This window comes from Glandiceps talaboti, chromosome 15, assembly GCF_964340395.1.
Source record: "Glandiceps talaboti chromosome 15, keGlaTala1.1, whole genome shotgun sequence".
In the NCBI taxonomy this organism is placed as follows: Eukaryota; Metazoa; Hemichordata; class Enteropneusta; family Spengelidae; genus Glandiceps; species Glandiceps talaboti.
The window spans coordinates 9,996,787-10,022,681 of record NC_135563.1 but is presented as its reverse complement, the minus strand read 5'-3'; the positions used below and the strand labels follow the sequence as shown (position 1 = coordinate 10,022,681).

General features: G+C 34.5%; 1 protein-coding gene across 3 annotated transcripts; it reads right to left on the bottom strand.

The window, feature by feature from the left end:
• Positions 1-239: 239 nt before the first annotated feature.
• LOC144446511 (coiled-coil domain-containing protein 125-like) lies at positions 240-25,895 on the bottom strand. Of its 3 annotated transcripts, none has more exons than XM_078136287.1 (11): positions 25,347-25,895; positions 20,825-20,907; positions 20,463-20,549; positions 15,917-15,988; positions 15,613-15,698; positions 14,776-14,858; positions 12,978-13,093; positions 10,952-11,062; positions 9,201-9,399; positions 6,246-6,400; positions 240-5,674 (listed from the first exon to the last, which is right to left on the bottom strand). In XM_078136287.1, exons 1-11 carry the CDS (start codon positions 25,783-25,785, stop codon positions 5,561-5,563), a joined length of 1,545 nt encoding a protein of 514 aa, XP_077992413.1. In that variant the 5' UTR covers positions 25,786-25,895; the 3' UTR covers positions 240-5,560. The 3 variants fall into 3 exon arrangements, with proteins under 3 accessions (XP_077992413.1, XP_077992414.1, XP_077992415.1); XM_078136288.1 differs by having other exon boundaries at positions 10,952-11,059; XM_078136289.1 differs by lacking the exon at positions 10,952-11,062.

Here is a 25,895-nt window from a genome sequence, read left to right as displayed (position 1 = left end):
TAAGCTTCACCTAATTTGCAAGTATCCCGGATATTCTTATCTGAATCAATCGTAAAGATTGTATGTGTGTATCGAGGCATGTAATCAAAGTTTGAGGGATTTATCTGAAGCATAAAAGATCACTGCTTGCAAACAAACACACCCACACACACACTCTTCAATTTCTTTAAGATAAACTTTATTGCTCAGTAACTTAAGTAGAAGGTCATACTCTAATATGTATTAAATAATGCAGCATATGAGAAACTTTAGACTATAAGGTTGCTAAGTATTCAGAAGCAATTGTTGAAAATATAAGGATGACAGTCTTCTTACAACATCAAAATACTCTTTTAAAAGATACAATAGCCTTTTTAAAAATACAGCCATACTACTAAGAGTATTACACATTATGAAAAAAAATGACATTTTAAGCTAACAAAGAGCTTTTTTATCACTCAAAAATAAAATGCTGTAAGGCACAAGAAGTATTAATTTATGTTTAGTTCATCTTTTTCACTGTCATAAATTACATTATGTGAACATTTTTGCATTTTATGCACTATGAATAAATAATAATACATGGGTTGAACACTAGGAAGACGCAAATCAAAATATATGTTAAGCAATCCAAGAAAGGTCGAAAAGTCATTCTATATGAAAGTCCTTCATCCCAAATAAATCACAGTATTTCTCTACAAATAATATGTAATGTGTTTTAAGAGTGTTCAAATTTCATTAACTTGTTAGGCACAATAACCTGGTAGCACATAAAAAATCCGTACATTAGTGTAAAAAATGCAATTTTATTTGCAAATTACTTCAGAATCACATACACCTGATTGACTCCTGCAGAATCATATAATATGATTGGACACTGTAGTTACATAAATCTGATAGGACAGTACAGAATCACATAATTTTGATTGGTTACTGCATACAGAATTACATATATAATAAATGTCATTGGCTGCTGCAGAATCACATAATTTTGATTGGTTACTGCATGCAGAACCCCATAAATCTCATTGGCTGCTGCAGAATCACTATAATTTGACTGGTCACTGTAGTTATATAAATCTGACAGGACACTACAGAATTACATAATTTTGATTGGTCACTGCATACAGAATTACATATATAATAAATGTCATTGGCTGCTGCAGAATCACATTAGTTTGATTGGCCACTGTACATTACAGCATTTCATAATTTTGATTGGTTACTGCAAAATCATATCGATCTGATTGGTTACTATTGAAACTGATAAACTTGATTTGCCACAACAGAATAAAATTACATTCAAACTATCAGTCCATACTCATAATTGTACATTAATTAAATCACCACACAATTCATTCATATTTAAATGTATGTAGATTCTAATACTTGATTACCATTTAATTTAAGTGGCACATAGCGAGTGTACAAGCTTTTTTTCCTTAAGTGAAAATACTAGCATAAAACTACCGGTAGATTAAAATGTTTTAGCATAACATTAAAGTAATGCATGCGTTCAATGATATTTGAAATAACATATTTGCATTGTTTATAACATAATTATAGCAGTTTCCTTAACACTTTAGAATACAAAGTAAATATACTAAATTATGTCATTGAGTTGTTTATATACATGTATGCTATACCTAAATATTAGCTTTGAGTTCGAATTCTGTCAATATTAAGTGATGGTTTATGTTTTTAACTTAAGTAGAATACAACAGGTACATTTTACTCTGCAGCAAAAATAAACACAACTAAAGATATAAATACTGCTGCTTCTGGTCTAATTTACATGTTGATAATAAGTATCAATTTTTCATGACATGATCAAAAGTTAACAATTTTGACGCAGACATTAATGGAATACATCAACAGCACCAAATAAAATGATTACCAGTGAGTTAACAATTTTGAAACAGACATTAATTAGAATACATCGACAACACCAATGAAGGTATAGCTTAATGTTGGATATTAATAGACTACTGATATATCATATCACAGCTGAATACTGGTGACTTAGTGGTAGGGTTGATGTTTATCAAGCGATAGCACAAATATTTCATGCCAGCATATTGAAGACATCTAAACTACACTTCTGTGAAAGTAAAAGTAATTTATCTTTACAAAATTTAACACCTAGCTTACTTTGTACATGTTGAGAAATTCATCCAAGCCATTAGATGTGAGAAAGCAAGCACAACATCACATCAAAACTAATATTTTAAGTAGAGGGTGAATTGAATGTACTGAATATCCACGAGATTTCATTTATGCTGTGCACTGAAACATTGTAAATATATAGTCTGTGAAGTATTCTCTGTGAGTATTCCCATTTTGTCAAAGCACACAAGTTGTCCAATTCAGATACATACATACCTTCGGGGTTCTTATTTAACAAATACCTAACCAGTAACTAGAAACAATCAAACCAGTCCCTTTGAGGGACTGTGCTCTGTTTCTGAGAGTAAATTTACATGAATTACAAAATCTTTTTTACCCAAGTGAACTCTAGTATCATGCAAATAAGCCAAATTTGGTGTGGCCAGAACTTGGAATTGATAATATTTTATGGATTGGTAATGTGGTAATTGCAATGTGATGCATCGAGTTTGTCACCACACAAAGAGCAATACATGTAAGCATGTATATCTGATAAGCAATTACCTTAAACATGTTATCTTTTGAAACATTGGCATAACTTGCAATAGTGATTAGGTTACCTTTTTTGTTCTTAGAAGCGACTACTTAGATATCACAGAACACATACAATCTTCTGTTCTACGTAAAACTCAAAAATCCTATGCAAACAGGATAAATATTGACCTAAGAAAATATGCACATCCATCGAAATTTGAGAACATCATCCATCCCTCAACTGTTACTGTGGTTACACCTTCCTGCTAATTACAACAGTCTATTGTCGTCAAGTGACTCCACTAGAAAGTCACCTGAACAAACACTTAAACATCATTATGCTGATGACAGTTGAGTTATTCAAATGAAAGATATATAGTTGCTTCAAGACAAGATTCCAAAAAGGTAGCTTTACCCTTATTACTACATAAGTATGAATTTCTATTCTACAACAGCTTTCCACAAAACCAATTACAACATAACTAAAGAAGTTATGACTTATTCATTTCATTCAATGTTACCATTATTAGGGCTAATCCTTGAAAGACGTGCCAGTAAATGTCAAGATTTCAACTTTATTTCCTGGAAAAAGAAATTTGATCCTGTTCAACCCACTGAGCAGGACAAAGCAGCCACATCAAAGCCTACAGATGGTTCTAATAAGGGGATGAACTTTAAAGAAATCTTGCTGATGATCAGAATCTATACAATAAACACAAAGAGTTAATCCTTAAGGCAGAAATAAGTTGTTAATTTTAATGCACAATTAAAAAATGATATTTGATGTGAATGTCGCAGAAATTAGATGGCACCAAATGAAGTGGTGAGTTGGGCAGGGTGTAAATAAACCAGAAACTTGCAACAACATGTTCAGTAAGCTTTAAATCCTATTTCATAAAAAAAATAAGTAGTCGAATACATATTTTCAGCCCCTCACATTTGAAATGAAATGATCACTATGGAAACATGTTCAGAGAACACAAGCAAAAAAAGGAAACCTGTAAGTAATGATGCCTTATTGAAACTTCTCATGAGATAGCAATGAATGGCTATCGGTCTTTTATCCTTAGGCTACAACTATCTAATTGACACATGCTGATATTAATCAGCTAGAGTATATAGCACTTCACATACCCTACAAACTGTTACAACAACATACAGAGAATCATAACTTTGACAGGTGTGAGTAAAAGTTATACCTACAACATGTAACTTAATGCTGTACTAGCTGTGACCGGAACATTTTTTGAAACTGTTTTGTGGGATGTTATGACTTTATACTCATAATTTAGTACACCCTGAACAGTATTGCACCGCCTGTGGGCAAATGTATCTGTACAGCTGTACACATAATATGGTACAATAAATCCCATCAATCTATTTTGGGTGGTCACCTAAAAATCAGCACCCCAATATGATCACCATTCCAAACTGTTACTGTACAACATATGGATACAATCAACCCCTAATTAACATGTAAAATGTCTACTTATTGGTATCTGAACAGTGAATGAATTTTCAGTGAATTTATCTGATTGAAAAAAAAAATACTCCAGTTACAGTAATGCATCTTAACAGTCATTGAAACTAACTGCTAAATTATTGGATCAACAGATAGAATCATCATCTCACTGCCCACTTATGGACTGAATATGATTTCAAGTCAGTGAATCAGTCAATTTGTATAGCAGGTATGACCTTGCACTGACATGATGAATTGTTACTTGCTACAAATAGCAAAGATTGCATGCACGAATGCATATCTAGAATGGTGTCTGTATCTGTAACTACTAAATCACTATACAGAAGGTTTTTAGACTCATTTTTCAATGTCACTGACAAGAGTATACAGAGATTAACATTGTGATTCTTCCAGCTAAAACATAGGAATACAGACACAAGTTTGTCACTATTGCACATGATATGCAAACTTGTATAACAAACAAAATGTGTTCAATATTTGACTTTTGCACAGTCTTCTCTACTATTATTGCAATGTCATCGAACTCACAGCAGTTTTAATAGGGTTATTGAAACTTTCTCAAATTGATACAATCTATGCTGTAAATCTTCTCCTGAATAGAACAAGTATTCAGGAAATAAAAACACTTAATAAATACTTTTTACCTAATATTTCAGTAAAATATATAAGAATTGTTACTAAATACATGTACTAATAGACATAAATAAATCTGATGTGATAATGAGAACACATTGTCATCGTGCTATGTATCGACAGCAATACAAATAAACATGGAAGCTTGGCTCATGTATGGTTTAATATAAGATTTTGTGAGTATGGCAATAAATAATTAACAGTGGAGGACTCAAGAGTTACTCCTTGAATCAGCTATCAGCTATAATCCACACCTTTCAGACACTGTTTTAAATCTTTGGAAATGAAATTCAACTTTTGAAGCCTACTCATTGGCAAGACTATCTTTCAAAACAAATAAATATTAAATAACAAGATTGCTTTCCAAGCAAAGATCAATATTTTCTGAAAGTTTTTTCACATCGACAGAAGATATATATTGACCTTTCAGGTTATTTTTTTAAGGCAGTGAGTGAAACAAAAAATTCTTTTTCTTTTTTTTTAATCGTTAAGAGTTGATAAAATTGCTGTGGCAAGTAGTACAACTTATTTTGAAAAATAATGTAGATGGAGCACTAAATGTAAATGTTCTATTCTATGTATCAAATATAGATTGTAACTTCTATATGTACATAAAGCTACAAAAATTTGAATTTCAGTAAGTATGCCAACTTCTAAGCTCTCTCTCTCTAATGACATTTTATCCAGGTGAAATCATTGAACTTGATCTTGAGTTAAAAATTTCTATGTGCACTCCAGTCTTGAGATTTGAATTGGAGAGCTTCAGAAGGACCAAAATCCATATCTTCTTCTTTAAGTATGTCCTTTTCCCTTTGACCATATTCGTTATTTGTCACTAGGGTTAAGTTTGTTCATGCTTTCCTCCAAATCTTGAGTCTTCCTGGCTAACATTCTGGCAACCATCTTTTGATGGGCTAATGCCTCACACTTGTCATTTAACTTTAAAAAAAGAAATCATAAACAAGGAATTATTTTCTAATCAACGTTTCTGTACAGCTGTCATATTACAGGCCAATGATACATATGAACACAAATCATTAGAATTATGACTGAACTAAATCAGATTTTACATGTTTGAACATAACAAATTAAACACCCAGCAGTCATTTAATTTTAACACAACAGACTGTAACAAAATTATTCAAATCCATCTTGTCATTAGTAGAAAAGCAACTTTACAGTTTACAGTTGCTATAGCTATTGTTATGGTTGCTAGGGATTACAATTTGGATGTTTCTAGGATACTAAATCCTTTATATCCTTGGTTCAGAAGACAAGTTAACAATGTTACTGCGTATTAAAATTCAAGCCTGTAATCAACTTTTTCTAGCTTTTTGCATTCACTATGATATGTATATGCAGCAATGGTATCAAACTTCTGTATCAAATTCGACAGAATTGCACCAACCTTCACAATGAAACTTGTACCAAAACTTGCAATTTATTCTTACAATGGTAAGATGATTGGCAATTCAATTTCTGATTTGTGGTTTGCTATATGTTTACTTACAAGTTCTGTCATAGTTGTTACAACACAGGAAGAATCTTCATCTTCTGGTATTGCCAATGGTATACTACAGTCATATGATTTACTACCACTGGTATCAGAATCATTAGCAGAGCCATTTTCCTTACTTGTACCATTTCTGGTTTCCAGTTTGTTGCCTGGATGATAAGAAACACTACATATCAAAATATTTGTCCAATCTCCCAAAATGAGCATTCAAAATGAAATTCCTATTAGACATTATGGAAATCTGACCAGCATTTCTCTCTTACTTTACACACACAGTGTCACACACACACACACACACACACACAAACACACACACACACACACGAAAGGACGAACAGCCACACAGACAGATAGATAGTCTTAGAGATGGTCAGACGCAAATGGGCAAGTCAGTCATCTGATCAACATCTACCTGGAGTCATCAAACCTTTTTGTTTCCTGTCTTGTGACTTATCAGTAGATGTCTTACCAATCAATATCGACTTTTATGCATAAAGCTACCAACACTCCAACAACATGTTATTTTCACTGCCTTTAGCAAGGCCACTTCAGCATGTCAAGTTGTTATCACTGGGGAAAACAAACCTAATTCAGAAACGTGACTCAATCAAACCCTGTTTTAGTGCAAATTCCTAATGGAAAACAAAATCACACAAATTTTGGTAATTTACGTGGAACTAAAGAATCGCTGTAATGGTTTAGGTTGGTTTAAACTGCTTTGACATTTGACTATAACACACACAGAGTCAAGTAAGCTTGCAATAAGAAAATGCAAAGAGCTTGAAATATTTATTACTGACACTGACAATCTGATGAAGTTAAATATTGCGTGTGACAAACAGTTGTCTGGTACAACTTTAGAAAAAGTGGCCCTCAACAAAAGAATAATTTTACTATTTTTAATCGTAATGATTCCAATGAGAGAATAGTACTAATCCAAGATCTAACATTGCGGTTTAAAGCAGTGTAATGCTAATATAGGATGGAAGTTATTACCAGTCAACCAGTCGGTTTTACTCACACATCATTTTTCTAAATTTTGAGAGAATTCTGTTCATGAGTATTGAAAATTTATTTCAAAATAATCATGAAAAGTTAGGTTGCAATCTGATTGAAGTGTTCATGATTTCACATACCCACATAATTTCAGACCAATCTGCCCAGTACTTTTTGACGTTAAAGCTTTTTTTTTTACCTAAAATTCACATTTGGTTACCAGTATCATGTGTTGTGATCATTTCATTTGAACACTTTCCCCTCTAAACACCCTGAAGTAATGGCCCCACCAAATACAAACTTTAGGCAATTATAGACTTTAAGTCATTTAGTACAAACACATACACATCTGCACACACATGCACATCCAGACAAGTACACACACATGCATGCACGCACGCACGCACGCACACACACGCACACGTGCACAGAGACAGTGAGACAGTCAGTCAGTCAGACACACACACACACACACACACACACACACATGAACACATGCATGCACACACACATACATACATACATACATACATACATACATACATACATACCTACACACACACACACACACACACACACACACACATATACATGTATGTATGCAATGTATGTATTACTATTGGAACCTCTGTTCAGTTGTACTAAAATGCATATCTGGATTGTAAAGATTAAATACAATATTGGACTCAATAACCACGAAAATCCATCTGGAAGGTTACCCCTAATTGATTATACAGCATATGTCTATGCACAACAAAGTATTTTTTACAAAATAAGTACCTATTTCATTTGTCGGTGTCCATTATACCTTATTAAAGAATTCTCACTCAATTTGTGCACCCATATCACTTAAACGACTTCCTCAATTTAGTACTTACACCTACATGTACAAAAGATTTGAGTTGATAGTGAGCGACCTTCACAGCAGCTTTAAGGCATTAATTACTTTAAGAATCTGATAGCTGATCCTAGCTCTATTGTCATACATGTACATTCATATCTTGCGATAGGTCAATGACATTTTGCTATGTGATGGTGCAACATCCTGAAATCATGGTGCTGATATTTATTAGTTTAAAAAGAGAAACCTGCACTATCTGATGACATTGATAGAGTTCGATCGTAATTGGAGTCAAGGCAGTTACGACACAAAATGGAATATAAGTGAGTCATTCTTCATAAACCATCACTGTTGCTGTGCGGATTAAACTTAAAGGAACCATTGAGTAGACTTATTCAAGTCTACACACGATCTTTATTTGAATATGTACTCTTTTAAAGAACAATTTAAAAGAGGGTTGAAGACATACCTGTTTAAAGTTTCTTACAACTTGTAACTGTTGATTTTAGCCATGTTTCTGTTTTAAACACTTTTAGGAATGGTTTTAATATGCTATTGATGTGTATTATTATTATTATTTTATTTTTTTTTTACAGTATTTCTTAAATGTCTCTTTTAACTTATTAAATGTCTCTTTTAACTTATTGTGCAGCGCTTTTGAATATTTTCTTTTAAATAGAGGAAGCGCTTTAGAAATGAAATGAATGTTAAATGTTAAATGTTAAATATGCATTTTGAAACGGAAATGTGGGTTTTTTTTCTTTTGTGTGAAATAGTTGCCTGAGTGGGTGAGTGCAAAACAGTGGTGAGATCGTGTATATCCCTTGACTCATCTCAGTGATGGGCCTGCAGCATGCTATCAATTATGGATGAGGTGAGATCATCACACTGGGTGACTACTACTAGTAAAGTGAGAAAAATAAAAAGCAAGTTGAACACATTTTCCTTCACGAAATTTGAAACGAAGTACAAAATAAAAGAAGGAAATAAAAATCTGCTAGGAGATTGTTGCCAGACTATCGGTTGAGATACAATGTCTCCAGAAATGCTTGTTTGAGGGTTACATAGAGGTCATGAAAGTGGCAGGTTCTAACGTCATTAAATTTCCTTACCGTTGCCATTTGTCAGTTGTTCAAGTTTGTCAATCCACTTCAGACCCCTCCTTCTTGTCTTTGGTTTGTGTTTAGATTGCAGCCACTCAGCAATTTTTTTATTCAAAGTCTTATTTTTAGCAAGTTGTTCTTCGAATGCTATTCTGTATGCATCAGCTACAACCTGGCTCTCTTCGACGTTCTTATTAGCCTGTTCTATCTGGAAATATAAACCAAAAGTGACAAACCTTCAATACTTGTCTATTCAATCTGAAAATTCAAAATGACATTTTGAGGTGAAAAAGTTAACACAGTGAACATTAAAAGTACTAAAGAGTACATTCGAGATGCATAGAAAAGTGCTTGGAGCACAGTGTGGGCAAACGCTATTTATAAACACTAACTTTATTATCTAGTATTACTTCATATGTCAGAGACAATCACGTTTAAAACCACTACTTTTTTCAAACCTCCCTTATAACCATTAAAATGATACATCTCAGCTGTCATTTTCACCGCTATTTTTGCGTTTTGCTTTCTTTAAAGCTTATAGCCTCGTTCCCCAAGGCACTAACCTTTCAGTAACGAGCATGAACTCTGTATTATGATGATGATGATAATGATACTAAAAAAGCTGATGAGGTCATTGAAGTGACATCCTTTAGAAATGTCACAAAATAGCTGTCTCTAATCTTTGAATCAAGCCGTATATCTCCAACAAACCATAAGGCCAAATAAAAAAAGTTGTTTGGTTCCGGTTACCCGACCCCACCTAGTTTTTCATGCCGATACTAATTTTTTTTTACATATTCGAGAAAAATAATAATACAATCACAAAAATTGTGAAGTCTCGCCAGAAACAGCGGGTGCGGAAACTGACATCAACCTAGAAAAGACAACATAAAACTGTTCTTCCAATCTGTAATGACTGTACATCTGATAGGAAGAAATAAACAACACAGAGACCATTTGGAAAACAATGGAAAACCTGAACTAGACACTCACACATGAAAAAAAATATATAATAAAATAAAATAGACAATCTACCTACCCCACCTATTTTAAAATTGAATGTAATCGGAACCACACAATTTTTTTTTACGCCTAATTAAGGTAGAATTTTTTTTTTTTTTTTTTTTTTGCTGCATGAAGGTGATTTTTCATTTTCTTGACAATTATGAGGTTCATTTTTTTACTTTGTTTTTAATTCTTTGAGCATTACTTCTCATAAGGAGGAGGTTTTTGTTTTAAATGTTGTCTGGTAGTGTGTGTCTGTCTGTCTGTTGGTCTGTCTATCTGTGTCATCATTTTCTCAAAAACGGCTTGCTCACCAAATCAAACAAATTTTAATATATGTACACACATATTCTTTGGGGTAATGGCTAGAAGTGATTAGTGTTTGGGCAAGATCTGTGCAAGGTAAGTTGCATAATTTGCATAACCAAGTGGTAACTATCCCCGTGTAAAAATGGAATAGTCCAAATATTAGTATGCTGTGGCACTCTTCATAATGGTACATAAGAGTACCTACAGGAGACAAATTCGGATCAAATCTGGTTCATTTATACCAGGTTAAAGGGCTGTTTGAATCCCAGGTCACCGTATTAGTGTTTGCTCACTATTGGTAACACAGGATCATTCCTTTGTTCTGGACCAACCATTTCTATCGCCCAGTCCAACAACCAGTTTTGAAACCCAAAGAAGGCCTTTAATTACTAAATAGATATCTCTATAGTCTAGTGTAAAAACAGAATTATTGGGATAACACCAACCTTATCATGGAGTCTGCTATTTTCCCTTTTAAGATTTGCAGCAGCTCTGGCACAGCTACATGGTTCTGGACTTGTAACCCGACAATGACATGCACCAAGTACTGATAGCTGCTGAAAGTTATAGTATTAAGAGACAAGCAATCTGATTAAAATCTGATGTAGTGTACACTTCACAATTTCATTTTGGCTGTTACGTTTACTGTCGTTTGTCCTTTTTTAGCACTCGTTACTTAATCTGACACCACACCATAGGCATTCCCGTACCAAATCTCATCACTGAGTGAATTCATTTAACGAATGAGAACATGTAATGCGTCGAAACATATGGGTACAGTACTTCAGAGCACTCTGTTTGAAAAGAGCATGAGCACAGAGCGCAGACAACGATGTTATCATTATTGTTTGGTGGTTCTCTTTCTTTCTATTTTGAACGTTGAGTGTATATATTGTAAGACAGATTCTGATTGGCTACTTGTAAGTATGAGATTTGGTACGGGAATGCCTATGGCGTCGTGTCAGATATAATGAGCGCTCACAAAAGAACAAACAACAGTAAATGTATAAGCTAAAAAGAAATCACAAAGTGTACAATACATCAGATTTTAATCAAATTGAGAGACAAGACATAATGTCAGCTTTATTACACAGCCTCTGTATTAGGCTAGGTGGGTTACCTGGCAAGTATTCTCCCCACACGGCCTGTGCACTTAGCAAACAATATGGCACGGTTTGCATATGTTACAAATGATGACTATAATTTACATTAAAATTATGCAAATGAACATGTATGTAAATCAACAATATGCAAATGATATCAAATTTCCTCAAAACTACACAATGTAAGCTGCTTTTCGGATCAAATATTACACATATGTACATATCTACATGCAATTTAATTTGTAGAAAAAAGAAGATATATAGCAGCTCATATTTCTAGAGAAGAGAAAAAAATCTCAAGGCTAAAAGAAATTTCCCTTCAATGTATCACCCACGCACAAAAAATAACTACTCTAAAAGTTAATAAAGGTAATTTTGTTGTAAACACAAAACACATTTCAGACAAAATACAGAATTTCAAACGAACAACATAGTATTGTATAAGCACTTCAGCTGTAGGGGGCATATGCAATGTATATGGGAGACACAAAACCGTGCATGATAAACTTTATCAATAGTAAGTAAAACATACTTGAGGGACTCTGGTAATTGTTATGTTCTCATAATTATCATTCACACAAAATACCAGACAGAAGAGAGAATCTCAAACAAACCTAATTCTAATATATTTACGCCGCAAGGTTTATTTACAGGAGGATACTCAGTGTTGTTGAAATATGATACACAGAATATAGGACTGTGGGCTATTTGATTCAATCTGGCAATCTCATAGTACATGTACAGGTAAACCACCGACTGTATCTAGCCATCAACTAATGACAGATGTGTGATTTATATACATGTACAGGTAAACCACCGACTGTATCTAGCTATCAATTAATGATAGATGTGTGATTTATATACATATACATGTGCAGGTAAACCACTGACCTATCTAGGTAAACCACTGACCTATCTAGCTATCAACTAACGACAGATGTGGAAGCAAAATTACTTTTCCACTCAATACATTAATGATGACTTTTTGGAGTGTTCTCTGCGGCAGTACTTTCACTCGCGACGCTCTTGAAAGTGCAGCAGAAGACACTGCAAGCACAAGTGTATATACATGTAACCCATAGCACCCACACTGGAATAACGCAGAATGGGGTCCTGTTATTATCAAATCTGTTTATCCAAAACATGCAAATTTCCATACATATGATACTGTGTTATTCCATGCTTTCATGTACAACAAATGATTGCATCCTCATTTGCATATCATTTGTATATCATTTGCAGACAGGCAATAATTTTCCGGTGTTGCACTGTGATGCTAATACAGTATGTGCGTACAACGGTGCAAGTACAGTTATCTCTGGTACATATGTAATAATGATATAAAGTTGTATCTACTACTATGACATACCTCGGCAACGCTGTTGACCATATAGTTATCAGAAGATGTTGATTTCTGTTTTTCATATTGCAGTCTTTCCTTTACATCCATCATTGCTATCAATTCATCTCGTTCTCTTGCAACGCCTGGGAAAAAAATGGTGAAAGTTATCTCAATACATTTCAATAAACTTTACATTACTTCTGATAAGTATTGAAGAGTTTAGAAACGACTTGGGGGTCTAGCAAACTTGCAGGAAATTGGTGGCAACAAATAAACACTACAAAGTGTGTGTGTGTGGGGGGGGGGGGGGGGGGGCTAATAATATTGATTCACATAAAGTGTAATAGACAACAGTAAATATACGAGTTATATACAACCAGCAAAAAAACACCGATGAGTTTGCTTGCTTGTGGTAAGCAGGAATGAGGCAAGTTTCAAGCAAAGATATACAATGTAATTAGTGGTAGTAACTCATCAAAGTGTAACCACCACATGAGCCCCGGATCCGATAACTCTGTTTGCTGATAGAATGGATTCCATAACTCTAAAATACTCATAGAACGACTACAAATTATTATACCCTGTAAGTCCAACTGTTACTGTTACATTATAACTTACACAGATATAAACAAACTGTTAAAAGCATTGCACGAACCTACATAAGAGGCACTCCCTGTCATTTTCATATCAATTGTATTGTTGTTTTTACCTAATTGTGTCTGAAATCTTTCTTTGGTTCACTCCTTTCAAGTAAACGCACCGGTGTTCTTTTGCAGGTTGTATTTATGCTATAGACATACTGATAAACTATGTCATCATGGTACTTCAGGAACAATTGCCTTTTTCCTTTTACAACTTCACATGATAAAGTTAAGGTAGAATGTGTCTCTGTGACAAATTTAAGAGTCAACATTTTTTTTTTTTAAATAGACAAGATAAGAAATCTCAAGTCATTGATTAAGAAACCACTACTCAGGGGTTCAAAACATAGTGACAAAAGGATCAGTTTCATCCATGTGTGTCAACATATGGCTTCCATACATTACATGCCGGCTATTGACCTCACCGTGTTACACATGTCACACTAATGGCGTAATTTGAGAAAGACCTCTACTGACACTACACATTAGCTGCTACGACAAGTCACTTTAACATGTTTAAAGTTTATCACTGCTATGAGATGTATTTCTCTTGTTTTACAGGCATATGAATATACAAGTGAGATTTCCATTTTCAAAAGTTGTTTTTTTCAAAGTCCTACCAACCCATCATACTTTGTCTCACAAGAAACAAGGGAAACAAGTTTTGGAAGAAATTGCTCTGACATCAAATTGGGATAGCGTGATGGCCTGACCTTTGACCTTGCAATTTGGATTAAGCTTACTGGTAACATTCACAGCTGTAAATAGTATTCTTCAATATATATGATCTTTGGTTCTCTTGTTGGCCAGTTGGTAACAGAGATATTTTGATTGGCACCATTATGGAAATAAACCAATCATTGGAGTCATACATGTAACATTAAGCATTTGGCAACATTAACAGTCTCACTCATAAAGTTAGACTTTGTATCAATTTACCCCGTAAACATGTGACAGATTTAGATCACATGTATCAAATTCTAGACGCCTGTCGGTAGCCTTTTGGTTAAAAAACAAGTCAGAATATTTTGCTTTGTGTTGTTAATGAACTCATTGAAAACACGACACCAAAGACCATTTTTTGAATGTGGCGTCTGGACCTCATTTGTCATATTTCTAGGGGCTTTTTGAAGGAAATTCGTGCAAATTCCACACTCTTGAATGAACACTGCATGTGGACTTACTGTTTTTTTCTGCGTGTACTTTGCTGAGTTCATCTGCCTTTGCTCTCAGAGTGGCCATCAGTGCAGCATTCTCTAAGCATACCCTACCAGTGAGAAAAAAAACATTACAGTTCATGTATTATTAGTTAGAATTATGACTGATTCACAAATAGTTCACTTTGTATCAAACAGGTACAATACATGCATGTTAAGGGGGGGGGGGGGGGGGGGGGGTTGAGTCACAATAGTCAAATGGCCAGCTTGGAATGTCCAAGTTGACAGTTTGAGCCTTGCTGTTGTCACTAGGAATTTTAATAATGCATAGCACTGTAAATTCTACAGGAGCAGTGACTTCGTCTGTCGTTAGTTGATAGCTAGATACAGTCTGTGGTTTTACCTGCGCATGTTTATACATCACACATCTGTCATTAGTTAATAGTTGATAGCTAGATAGCTAGATACAGTTGTTGGTTTACCTGTACATGTATATAAATCACACATCTGTCATTAAATGATAGCTAGATAGCTAAGTACAGTAGTTGGTTTATCTGACTGATTGTCTTCAATTGATATATGTACTACAGCGGCAACCAAGGTTCCGGCTTAGCAAGACAGACACAGACTAAAAACTATTGTTGTTTGATGTGGTAGATTAACACAACTGGATGAGTGCTAGTGGTGCCTCTGTTGCGTGGATATAATTACCCTATAACCAAGATAGTGTGTGGCCACTTGAGTAAAGCTACATTGTACCTATCAGAAACACCACCCTAATGTCCAAACAATAGTTTTGGTCTGTGTCCATCTATAAACTGAAGCTTTGATTGCCACTACTGTACATGTGTATCATCAACCTACCGGTCAAATCTGTCAGCCCAGGTTTGTTCACTCAGCATCATGGAGCCATTCTGTGCCTCCAACTCAAACTGTAGAGAGTTGACATCCTATGCAAAGATATGGGATAGTAACATAAAGACATTCACTCAAACTATAGAGAGTTGACATCCTATACAAAGGCATTGACTCAAACTATAAAGACATTCATTCAAACTGAAGAGAGTTGACATCCTATACAAAGACATTCACTCAAACTATAGAGAGTTGACATCCTATACAAAGATATGGCATACAGTACATATAATATTCATTTTAAGGAACTTACCGTTTCAAGTTTTTTCTTTGCAGCCTCTGTTGACACAGTTGTTTCAAGCTGATTGGCCTGAGCTAAGAGAGCCTGTACAAAAAGAATACATTTATCAGTTACTTACTTTGCAAACATAAATATTAAACTACATGAAAGGACCATTGTACCCCAGCTAACCTCATTTACCATAAATTTGTCAGTTCTTAATCCCAAGTCAACATCTATAAAGCCCACCTCTCACAACAGCTGACACATATTTAATAATATGGACATTTACACACACATACACACACACACACACACACACACACACACACACACACACATACACATTATACATACATACATACATACATTCAAATGTAGATACAAACATAAACACACACACACACACACACACACACACACACACACACACACACACACACACACACATATATGCAGGATGCATGCACACATGCGCGAACCCATCTCCCCCCCCCCCCCACACACACAAACACACATTGAGAGTAAGACTGTTAGTTAGGGGTGTTGGAAATGTTTGTAGAAAGTTTGTTAGAAGAAATACATGTATGCTGTGATGAGTGTCTCTTATAATATCATCAACTCTACACATAGAAAGTTTACAAGTTTTATCAATTATTCACTGCAGTCTAGATGGAAAAAGTTACACCAGTTTAATAATGCATATCGGAATCCTTGTTTCCCAGCTTTAAAAATAAATTCTTACATTTGGTCACAACTACCAGTAATCTGTAAGGAACACCATGTTGGGGCGCCCTCACACAAACCCCTTTATAGATCAAGACCGTTGAGGGCAGTGCAATAAGACATACCTTACATTCTAGGTTATGACAAGAGATAGTGAGAATTTAACACCAATTTATAACTTCCCATGCAAAGTAAACAGCACTTTACATAGTCAATAGAAAAACGCACTGAAAAACAAGAGTAGATGACTAACACCCTGCACGAGGGCGCTATTTATCATAATTGTATGCATTCACAAAAGGATGTAAAGAAGAGCTTAGATGACTGTCATGAATTTAGCAACAAATATACCATGGTACTAACTGTATATCACAGAATACAGATGTAGATGAAGAGTTTTAGATAGATATGAAATGATATGAAATCCCACTTTTTAAATATTTTCTGCCACCATATGGATGATGCATTTTCTAAATGAATGAAAGATGCACTTGATATTTACATGAAAAAAACATATTGACACACTTACTTGAGTTGTCTATACACACATATACACACCACAGAAAGAAATTGGATTGTTAGTATTTATGTCAATAGAGGATTAGTTATTTGAGGATCATATCATGTTCACTACATAGTTTGGTATACATGTTGTCTAGTTGTATATGCATTACAATCATTTCCATTGTATAAGTCTAGGAATTTTTTATGCTAATAAATAATTTATGCTACTGAAGCAATGATATATAGGTGTGATGACATTATTGCATCCTCATGTGACTTACATTCAAACTGGAGGTTGAGTTCGTAGTAAACTGAATAAAGTAACCAAGTACATCTGCCTATCAGTGTGTGATAGATTACTACTGGCATGCACTGTTCAACCCTTCCCCAGCAGGAGAGTTAGCTAGATATGAGATAGAATTTGTCCATTTGACTATACATTGGAAAGTGATCAATTCTCGCTACCTGCAATACAATTCTACACATCACTGTGGAGTCAAATGGAACGAAGTCTAACTTGTTCTAATGTCGACAACTACACTTCCGGTCGGCTATGCTAATACACAGGAATGTTTCTTTCCCATTTTCAGTTGTATACATCTCTTGTAATTTTGCTCTGGAAAGATACTGTACATATTTAAATTTCCCACCTCCATAATTATATGAGCTTAAAACTTGCGTTTATCTTATTTGTTACAAATAAACTGTTTGGAAGAAACATTCACGTGTATTGACATAGGCGACCAGAAGTGTAGGTGTCGACAAATGCAAGCGCGGTCGCGAGACTGCGTTCCATTTGACTCCTTAGCGATGCATAGAATTGTATTGCAGATAGCGAGAATTATAGAGAACGATTACCTGTATAGTAACTAGACTAAGTTTGGTCACAATTCATTTTTTTCAGACAACTATGGGATGATATTTCACTTACTACATTTGGGGTGATACACTAATAAGGCAGTGAGTGATTCCTAATTTTGTGAAGGGGTTCCTGATTACTGCTGACTGTAAACTTCAAATTCCCTTTGTATGACAACTTCGGTATACTGTAAACCTTTCAGTACATTTTCACCGCTGGAAAATTTTGTGATTTTACTGACTTCAACTAGTTCAGAAAGACTTATTTTAATAATCAGAATTATTAAGCCTAACAATCTGCCTGTGTATAAAGAGACATTTCAGTCACTACTTATTTTTCCTGTTTTTGTTTTCCTACAAAATAAGTCTTCAGTGAAACTGTCCAGGTCTACAGTGTTAGTGTATATTTACTCCCCCATTAAACTAACTATACACAGGGAATACATAGGTTTAAATTTTTCATTATGTTATTGTATGCCAAATGCCTGGTAGTACAAGAAGCGACCAACAAGGTGTTTACATTGATATAAACACAATACATACAGTTCATATAACAGAAGAAACAGAAATATGTCAGTCGACCAAAAATGTTATCAAAATTTGCCATTAAATGTTTTATCCATCATGCTGGTTGGACACCATCAAAATCTATATACTATAAACACAGAGAATGAAATGCAAACAACCCAACACATGAATCATGCTTACTTTCACTTGCATTGTATGTAAATAAGGCACATTAATAATGTCCACAAACCTTTGTGGTATTGATCATGTTATTCCCACCGACAGAGCTTATTATTACTCATAATATATTATACCGGCATTATCAAAAAATGTTTGTTGATATTAATCAGTTGCATGTGGTTATTTATGCAACAATGTCATGTTGGATTATTACGTCATAATGCTATGTAATTAATTTGTATGATGACTGTACAAATCATCAATATATCCAATCATACACCATACACATGAAATGTACATGTACCAAATGTATAACACATTGAAAATATTTCAAACATGTTTCTGTGCTTCAATCATGCTGTGCCAAGTGTTATTACTCCAATTCATTAGTTTACTATCCTTGACTGACAGATCAGCCGTTGAGGGCGCAGTCTAATCTCCCTTTCCCCAAATATTAGGCAGGCTGATACATGTAAGCCCAGAACACGTCATTACAGTCTATTTACTATCCCCATTTGTAATAAGTTCTGCTTGTCACAACTGCTCTCCCAAGGTTAGATTGCAAGGTTGACATAATAAATTTGCATAATAATTTACATATCAATAGTATGGTAATTTGAATAATGATATGCATAATCATCAACATATAATATGCATGTCTTCAATATTGAAACATACTCTGACATGTTTATATTTACATAATTACACAGATAGACATTGGAATCAACAATTTGCTTCATGTGAAAGTATTATAATATTGTCATTCAAAGATTACTAAAGCTCAAGGACGGTAGAACGCTTTTGAAGCGTGGCAGAAACCTGGCAAGCATGGCAGCCTGGGTGGCAAGGATGGTGTTGGTGGTAGCACCATGATTTCTCCATAGTGGGGAGAACACAAGTTACTGCTTGCATGTCAACAGTTGTATAATGTACATACATTGTACACATGTTGACAATCCATACCCAAATATGTTACGAAATGTGTCTGACTCATCAAATGATATCTACAGGCTGTTACATTTCTACACAATGACAGGATCAACTGACCTTTTCAAACAGACAATGAAACATACCTTTTACAAACCTATGAAAGCTGTCACTTTATAACATTTCAGAGCCATTCAATTTGTTTTCCACACATTTTATAACTCACTTTTACAACTCCCTAATTTATCAAAATATGACAGACAGGCTGTCATTCCAACACTGTACTCAGAGTATAAGACTCAGTACTCAACAATGTTGTAGTAGGATCGAAAGGCATCCATCAGAGAATCTGCCTAAACATAAATTTCAAAGTACATATTTTGATTGTACATGCTGTATTTATACAATGGTATACAGATAAAGGAGAACACTGGCTTATTTTGGTTCTAGCCAGTAGGGTGATGTCACCCTATCAAGGATATCTATATTTGTCGTCATCAGCAAAGTCAGTAACATATTTCGCTGCATCAGTGCAGAAAGGTCGTATCTGCTATGTAATTGTATAGGCAGATATGACCTTATTGCACTGACGTGACGATTTGTTGCACCAGATGATGTTCTATTTCAAGTTGACTGGACTATAGTACATGTACATGTACACATGTAGCATATACTATTTTCTGTGAGGTTGATATTATATATCTTGTGATGTAGACTGAAATATTGTTGTCATGGTGTTCCTTCAATCACTTGCTCACACATACATGTTGTATTAAGTGATAATGGAGTGTCCACAACAATGAATCGTTTTTTCAGTCTACCTGGATACATATCATCAAATATAATGAAACTATTAATATTGGAAATGATAGCTTACCTGACTTTGAAGGATTCTTATTGCCCGGTACTTGCTATCTAATTGTCTTTGGAAGGCTTCAAGTTCATTGCGAAGAATTTCAACTTCCTGGAAAGACAAACGGTGAAAATGTGTCTCTGTCAAAATGTATAATATTATGGGATGTACATGTATTAATTGGTCATGTGACATTTAAGAAGAACTGTCCATGTTCTAACCATGTACTTTTGTATAATGTGTGTGTGTGTGTGTGTGTGTGTGTGTGTGTGTGTGTGTGTGTGTGTGTGTGTGTGTCCACTGTTTGTCAGATAAACAAACTATTTCAATCCAACTGACATGTAAGAGTAAGACTGACAAACAAATTATGCAATGTAGTAACTCACCTCTTGTGCTAGTGTTAGTTTTTGATGAAGTATTTGCTGATCAAGTTTGGACAATTTGTCATTTGTCTTGGTTAGACCGAGTTCTGCAAATAATATATAAAAACAGACCATTAACATTAACAACGGATAGACAGATCACGTTTGTGCTAATCCATGTATAGAATAACAAAAATTCAGTGGAAAATCATGATCAATGGTGACATCTTGGAGACATAATAGTACATGTAGTACTAAAATGGAATGTATAATACAATTATAATACCTGACAATGCAATTATAATACAGCATAATACAATTTACAACTTGCAATACAATTTACAATATGGTTTATATGGAGTACAGTACAATGCATACAGTACAGTACAGTACAGTAGAGTACAGTGCAGTGCAGGACAGCACCACACAGCACAGCACAACACAGCACAACACAGTACAGTACAGCAAACTACAGCACAGCACAACACAGCACAGCACAGCACAGTACAATACAGCACAGTACAGTACAGTACAATACAGCACAGTACAGTACAGCACACTACAGCACACTACAGGACAATACAATAGAAATTAAAGAATACAGATAGAAATTGTGATAGAAAATTGTAAACTAAAATAAAAATGTGAAAGTGAAATGAAACCAAAATATTGAAAGTACTAAAACACATTAATCCAAAGGCCAGTCATAAATATATGCAAAACCACTGACTTTGTTGAAAAGGCTAAGAGGTCATGGATTTTTTTTTACTTTGTGATTATTAAGGAATATCATAAACAGGTATATATCAGTAGCCATGGAAACAAGTCACATCTGTTGATTATGATGAAAACAAACATCCAGTTGAAGGTAAGATCAATATTGTATTGTTACTACTACTGTACATGTACAGATCTGTAGCATCAATGTATTCACATATGCAGATTACTTAAACAAATAGCATATACTGTTAACACGTGTATAGTATCAGCGAGTGCTGTGAGAATAATCGTTGTTGTTGTTGTTGTTGTTGTTGTTGTTGTTGTTGTTGTTGTTGTTGTAAATCCTATGTATTCGTTCATGCAAAGCAATATTTTAACAATTATTCTTATCACATTTTGTTTATTTTTCCGTTATTGCAGACATACCTTTTTGAGAGAGCTTATCTGTAACAGTTCTATTGTAAAGCCTCAGTGAGCATCATTGATGGATACTAGGCGCTATATAAATATCTTTATTATCATTATTATCATTATCTGGTTAAATTTTTTTCATAGCAACTGCTGTTCCACCAGGTGCCCATTCATACAAATGTACACCTGGACTGACTTTATAGGTAAAATTGTGGTTTTTGATGTAATCTTACCCAGGGATTTTTGCAACAGGCTGAGCCATTCAATAGCTTATATCAACACATCACAACAATATCGTAGTTTTAGTTGGTATCTATCTTAGCTAGCCAAAAGCTCAGCTTCCACTGTCATATAATACAGTGTACACATACATCAAATATGTCATACCCACCATATTTCAATATTTTGCACTGATACTTGTTTATACAGCTGTGGTTACTCTCATTTCTTGTATCTACATTCTCGCAAGTCAGAGCTTGTATTTCTGCTGAAGCAACGAAATTTTTAAAAAAACACCCTCGCAAACCAGAATACGTATTTCTGCTAAAACAACCTCTGGGCGGTGCATCTTGGACGGTGCAGTAAAAGAGGCTGTGGTTTACGACGTTGTATACATATAACATTTACACCATGTATTCCCCTCAATCTGGTGGTGTCATTAAATTGTACACAACATGTAGTTCACAAGTTTTGTGAACACTCAGAACAGGCTGTTACTACATGTGTACATGTAATACAACCAAATAACAATCATTATAATAATAACAGTCAGAATCAAGTCATATTGTCTTGTTATTTGCCTACTGCACAGTACATGTCTGCTTACTGTCAACAATATATTCCTGATAATATCAATTTTGTAATTCAATATCACATCTCTCAAATTTTACACTTATAATTTGTGTTAGATCAGAAGATTCTTGCTGAGCTGTACAAAATATAGCTGTAAGTACAAATGTATAGTAGATAACTGACATGTTCTCCCTAAAATACATATTTCACCAGAGGACTTTGAACCTAAAGTGGCCATATGGATGAGGATTGGGTATTTATTTTGGATTTTTAATTTTATAAAACAACTTTATCATGGCTTCCTACTTGAAAAATTAACATGAAACAGCATATGCCAAGTCCTTGTTTGTAACTCAATACATTGCAAACAATTAAGTGGAAGAAATGACATACGTGTAAAATCTTTGTTACTGTATGTACAATGACAAACTTTCTACACATTTTTTAGCTTTTTGCAAAGTATTGAATTACATTACAGAAACATACTTTGTCAAGGTTGTTTCATGTTGAATTTTTAAGTAGAACGCCATAATAGAATTGTTTTATAAATTAGAAATGCAAAATAAATACCCAATCCTCATCCATATGGCCACTTTAAGATCAATGAATACTTTCAATGTATCTGGTAAAGGTCATGAAAAGAGCATACTATCCTGAATGTAGTTGTAGAAATGTTACATCTGGAAACTAAATTTAAAAGAAAGGTGAAGCTGATTTTTATCTTAGCTGCATTTCTATTATTTTCATCACTCCTACATCACATGACCTCTCTATGGCCATATCTGGTTTAGCAGAGGCCTGTATAAGTACACTGGAGTGAGGCATTATGGGAAATAAACAAAATCAGAAGCTTACTACAGTCACCTATATTGAAACACTGCCTCTCATTGTTTGGGCAGGTGTTCACAATGACTCTAGGTATGTGAAGCTCCTAATTGTGTACATTTGTTTATTTCCCATGATGCCTCATCCCACCAAGTCTGTTCAGTGCCCGCTTTCTAGAGTAAGAATTACAACTAGCAAGTATTTAAAACATAACATCTGCTCTATTAGTATTAATTGTGTTCCGTAGGTTGGGTGACTGTTTTTAAACCTTTTTATTTGATGGCGATAAGCACTTAGGAGTCATGAATATTCATTGTTCACCTAATGCACATGCATGACTGCTAAGTTCCATGATGCAACAGTGGACCAATGACTGCTAAGTCCCATGATGCAACAGCAGACCAATTATATGAGAACAATGAATGTGAAATATAGTTTCAATTGGTGTTTTGTTCGTAATCACATGAAATTTATCAAATTATGTGATGCGAAATCATGAAATGAGTTTCCAGAACCCAAAATTTCTGAAAACACCTTTATTTCCTGGAATGACATTCACCTCATTTAATATGAAATAGGATAAATCTATGAATATATAAATTTATTGTAGTTGTCATGTAGTACATTGTACATTGTACATGTCTCTACATTTGTCTCTTACTATCAGTTTCAGCCTGTTATATTTCTACAAAACAATAACAACTAACGCTTTAAAATTTAATTGGCATGAATGTATTCTTTTGTTGTGTAAATTTCAACAACAACAAAAACTATCATTGAAATCTGGGGGAAACAATGAATGAAATGTTATCCATAAAGAAACAATGGAATGCAAATTACATATTGAAAAAGTAAATTATGATCATAAGTATTATAATATCTGAAAAACCCAGTTAGGAGTGGGATTATAATTGACATGTAGGTGTGAAAAAATGGTTGTCCGGAAGAGCTAAAAGAAAAAGTTGGCCCTGAACAAAAGAATGATCATACATGGTATTTAATTTGTATGACTTCACTAAGAAGATAATAGTAATGTGAGAAACTTGGATTGAAAAGCTGGCCTTTTGTCAGCAGTCAAATAACAATGCTTTATATTTAAATCATAAATAACAATGCTTTATATTTAAATCATAAATACTTTCATATGATTATGTATGACTGTCCAAAACATGACTGGGTGGGGTCAGTTAGGAAACTGACATGTTTACAGGAATTCAACATTGGTATTGGTAATGGGGGAAGGGGGGAGAGTATCAATGTTCAGTTTCAAAACATCACCCCCTCCCCCCCAAAAAAAACAACAACCAAAAACAAACAAAAACAACACAATTATGTGATATACATATGTATCTAAGACCACTAAAAAATACTGTTAGTGGTCTGAGCATACATATATATCAATAAATGTTAACCATACTCTATTTCAATCTTGTCAATTTGATATACATACTGGATATATTATATAATTTTATTATTAGTAGTATATATACATGTATATATATGTGTGTGTGTGTGTGTGTGTGTGTGTGTGTGTGTGTGTGTGTGACGGGGAGAGAGAGAGAGGGGACGGAGGGGGGGGGGGTGAGTATCACCAATATACTTGTACATGTATTCGACATGTAGTATACAAATGTACAATTACATTGAAGTTTTGCTCCCATGTAAAACTACTTATTTCACAGTGGTATATTTACACATGGAATTCCATGGTTTACATTTGTACGTCATGATATACGTGTTATACAAATGTAAATATTGTCTTTAAGTTCTGACGTGCTACACATAACACGAACTTTACCTGGACAATTTCCTGCGACAGAAAGACTTCCTTTGTGTTTAATTATTTCCTCAATACCGTGTTCATATAATTTCCTTTGCTGTCGCATTGACGTTCCCATAGTAATCCCGTCAAAAATCGGAAATTCTTCTTCCGCATCACAATCGCTTTCGGAAATTTTTCTCCTAGTTCGTTTTGATTTGACCGTTCGAGTTGGAGATTTCGCAGAATTCCATCTCAAAGCCGTCTGTTTTAAACTACTTGGGCTGGCCAAAAACGTTTCCACTGATTCGCTGTCATTTTCTATCGTGCGAACAGGTATACCACCCGGCCTCAATCCGTATCCCAAACCTAAATCGCCTGTTGACAAACACGAATCATCGAGTTTCGCTTCTTCGTCATCCTCCGTGTTATTTTGACCTGGAAGGGGCAGTGAAAGGGCTCGTCGCACAGTTCCCATCGATGGAAAGATTATGTGTTATGAAACATAGATAAATCTACAAAAATATAAATATATCTCACTCAGACATATCATCACCAGCTGTGAAAGTGCCTTCGTCAATAATTGTA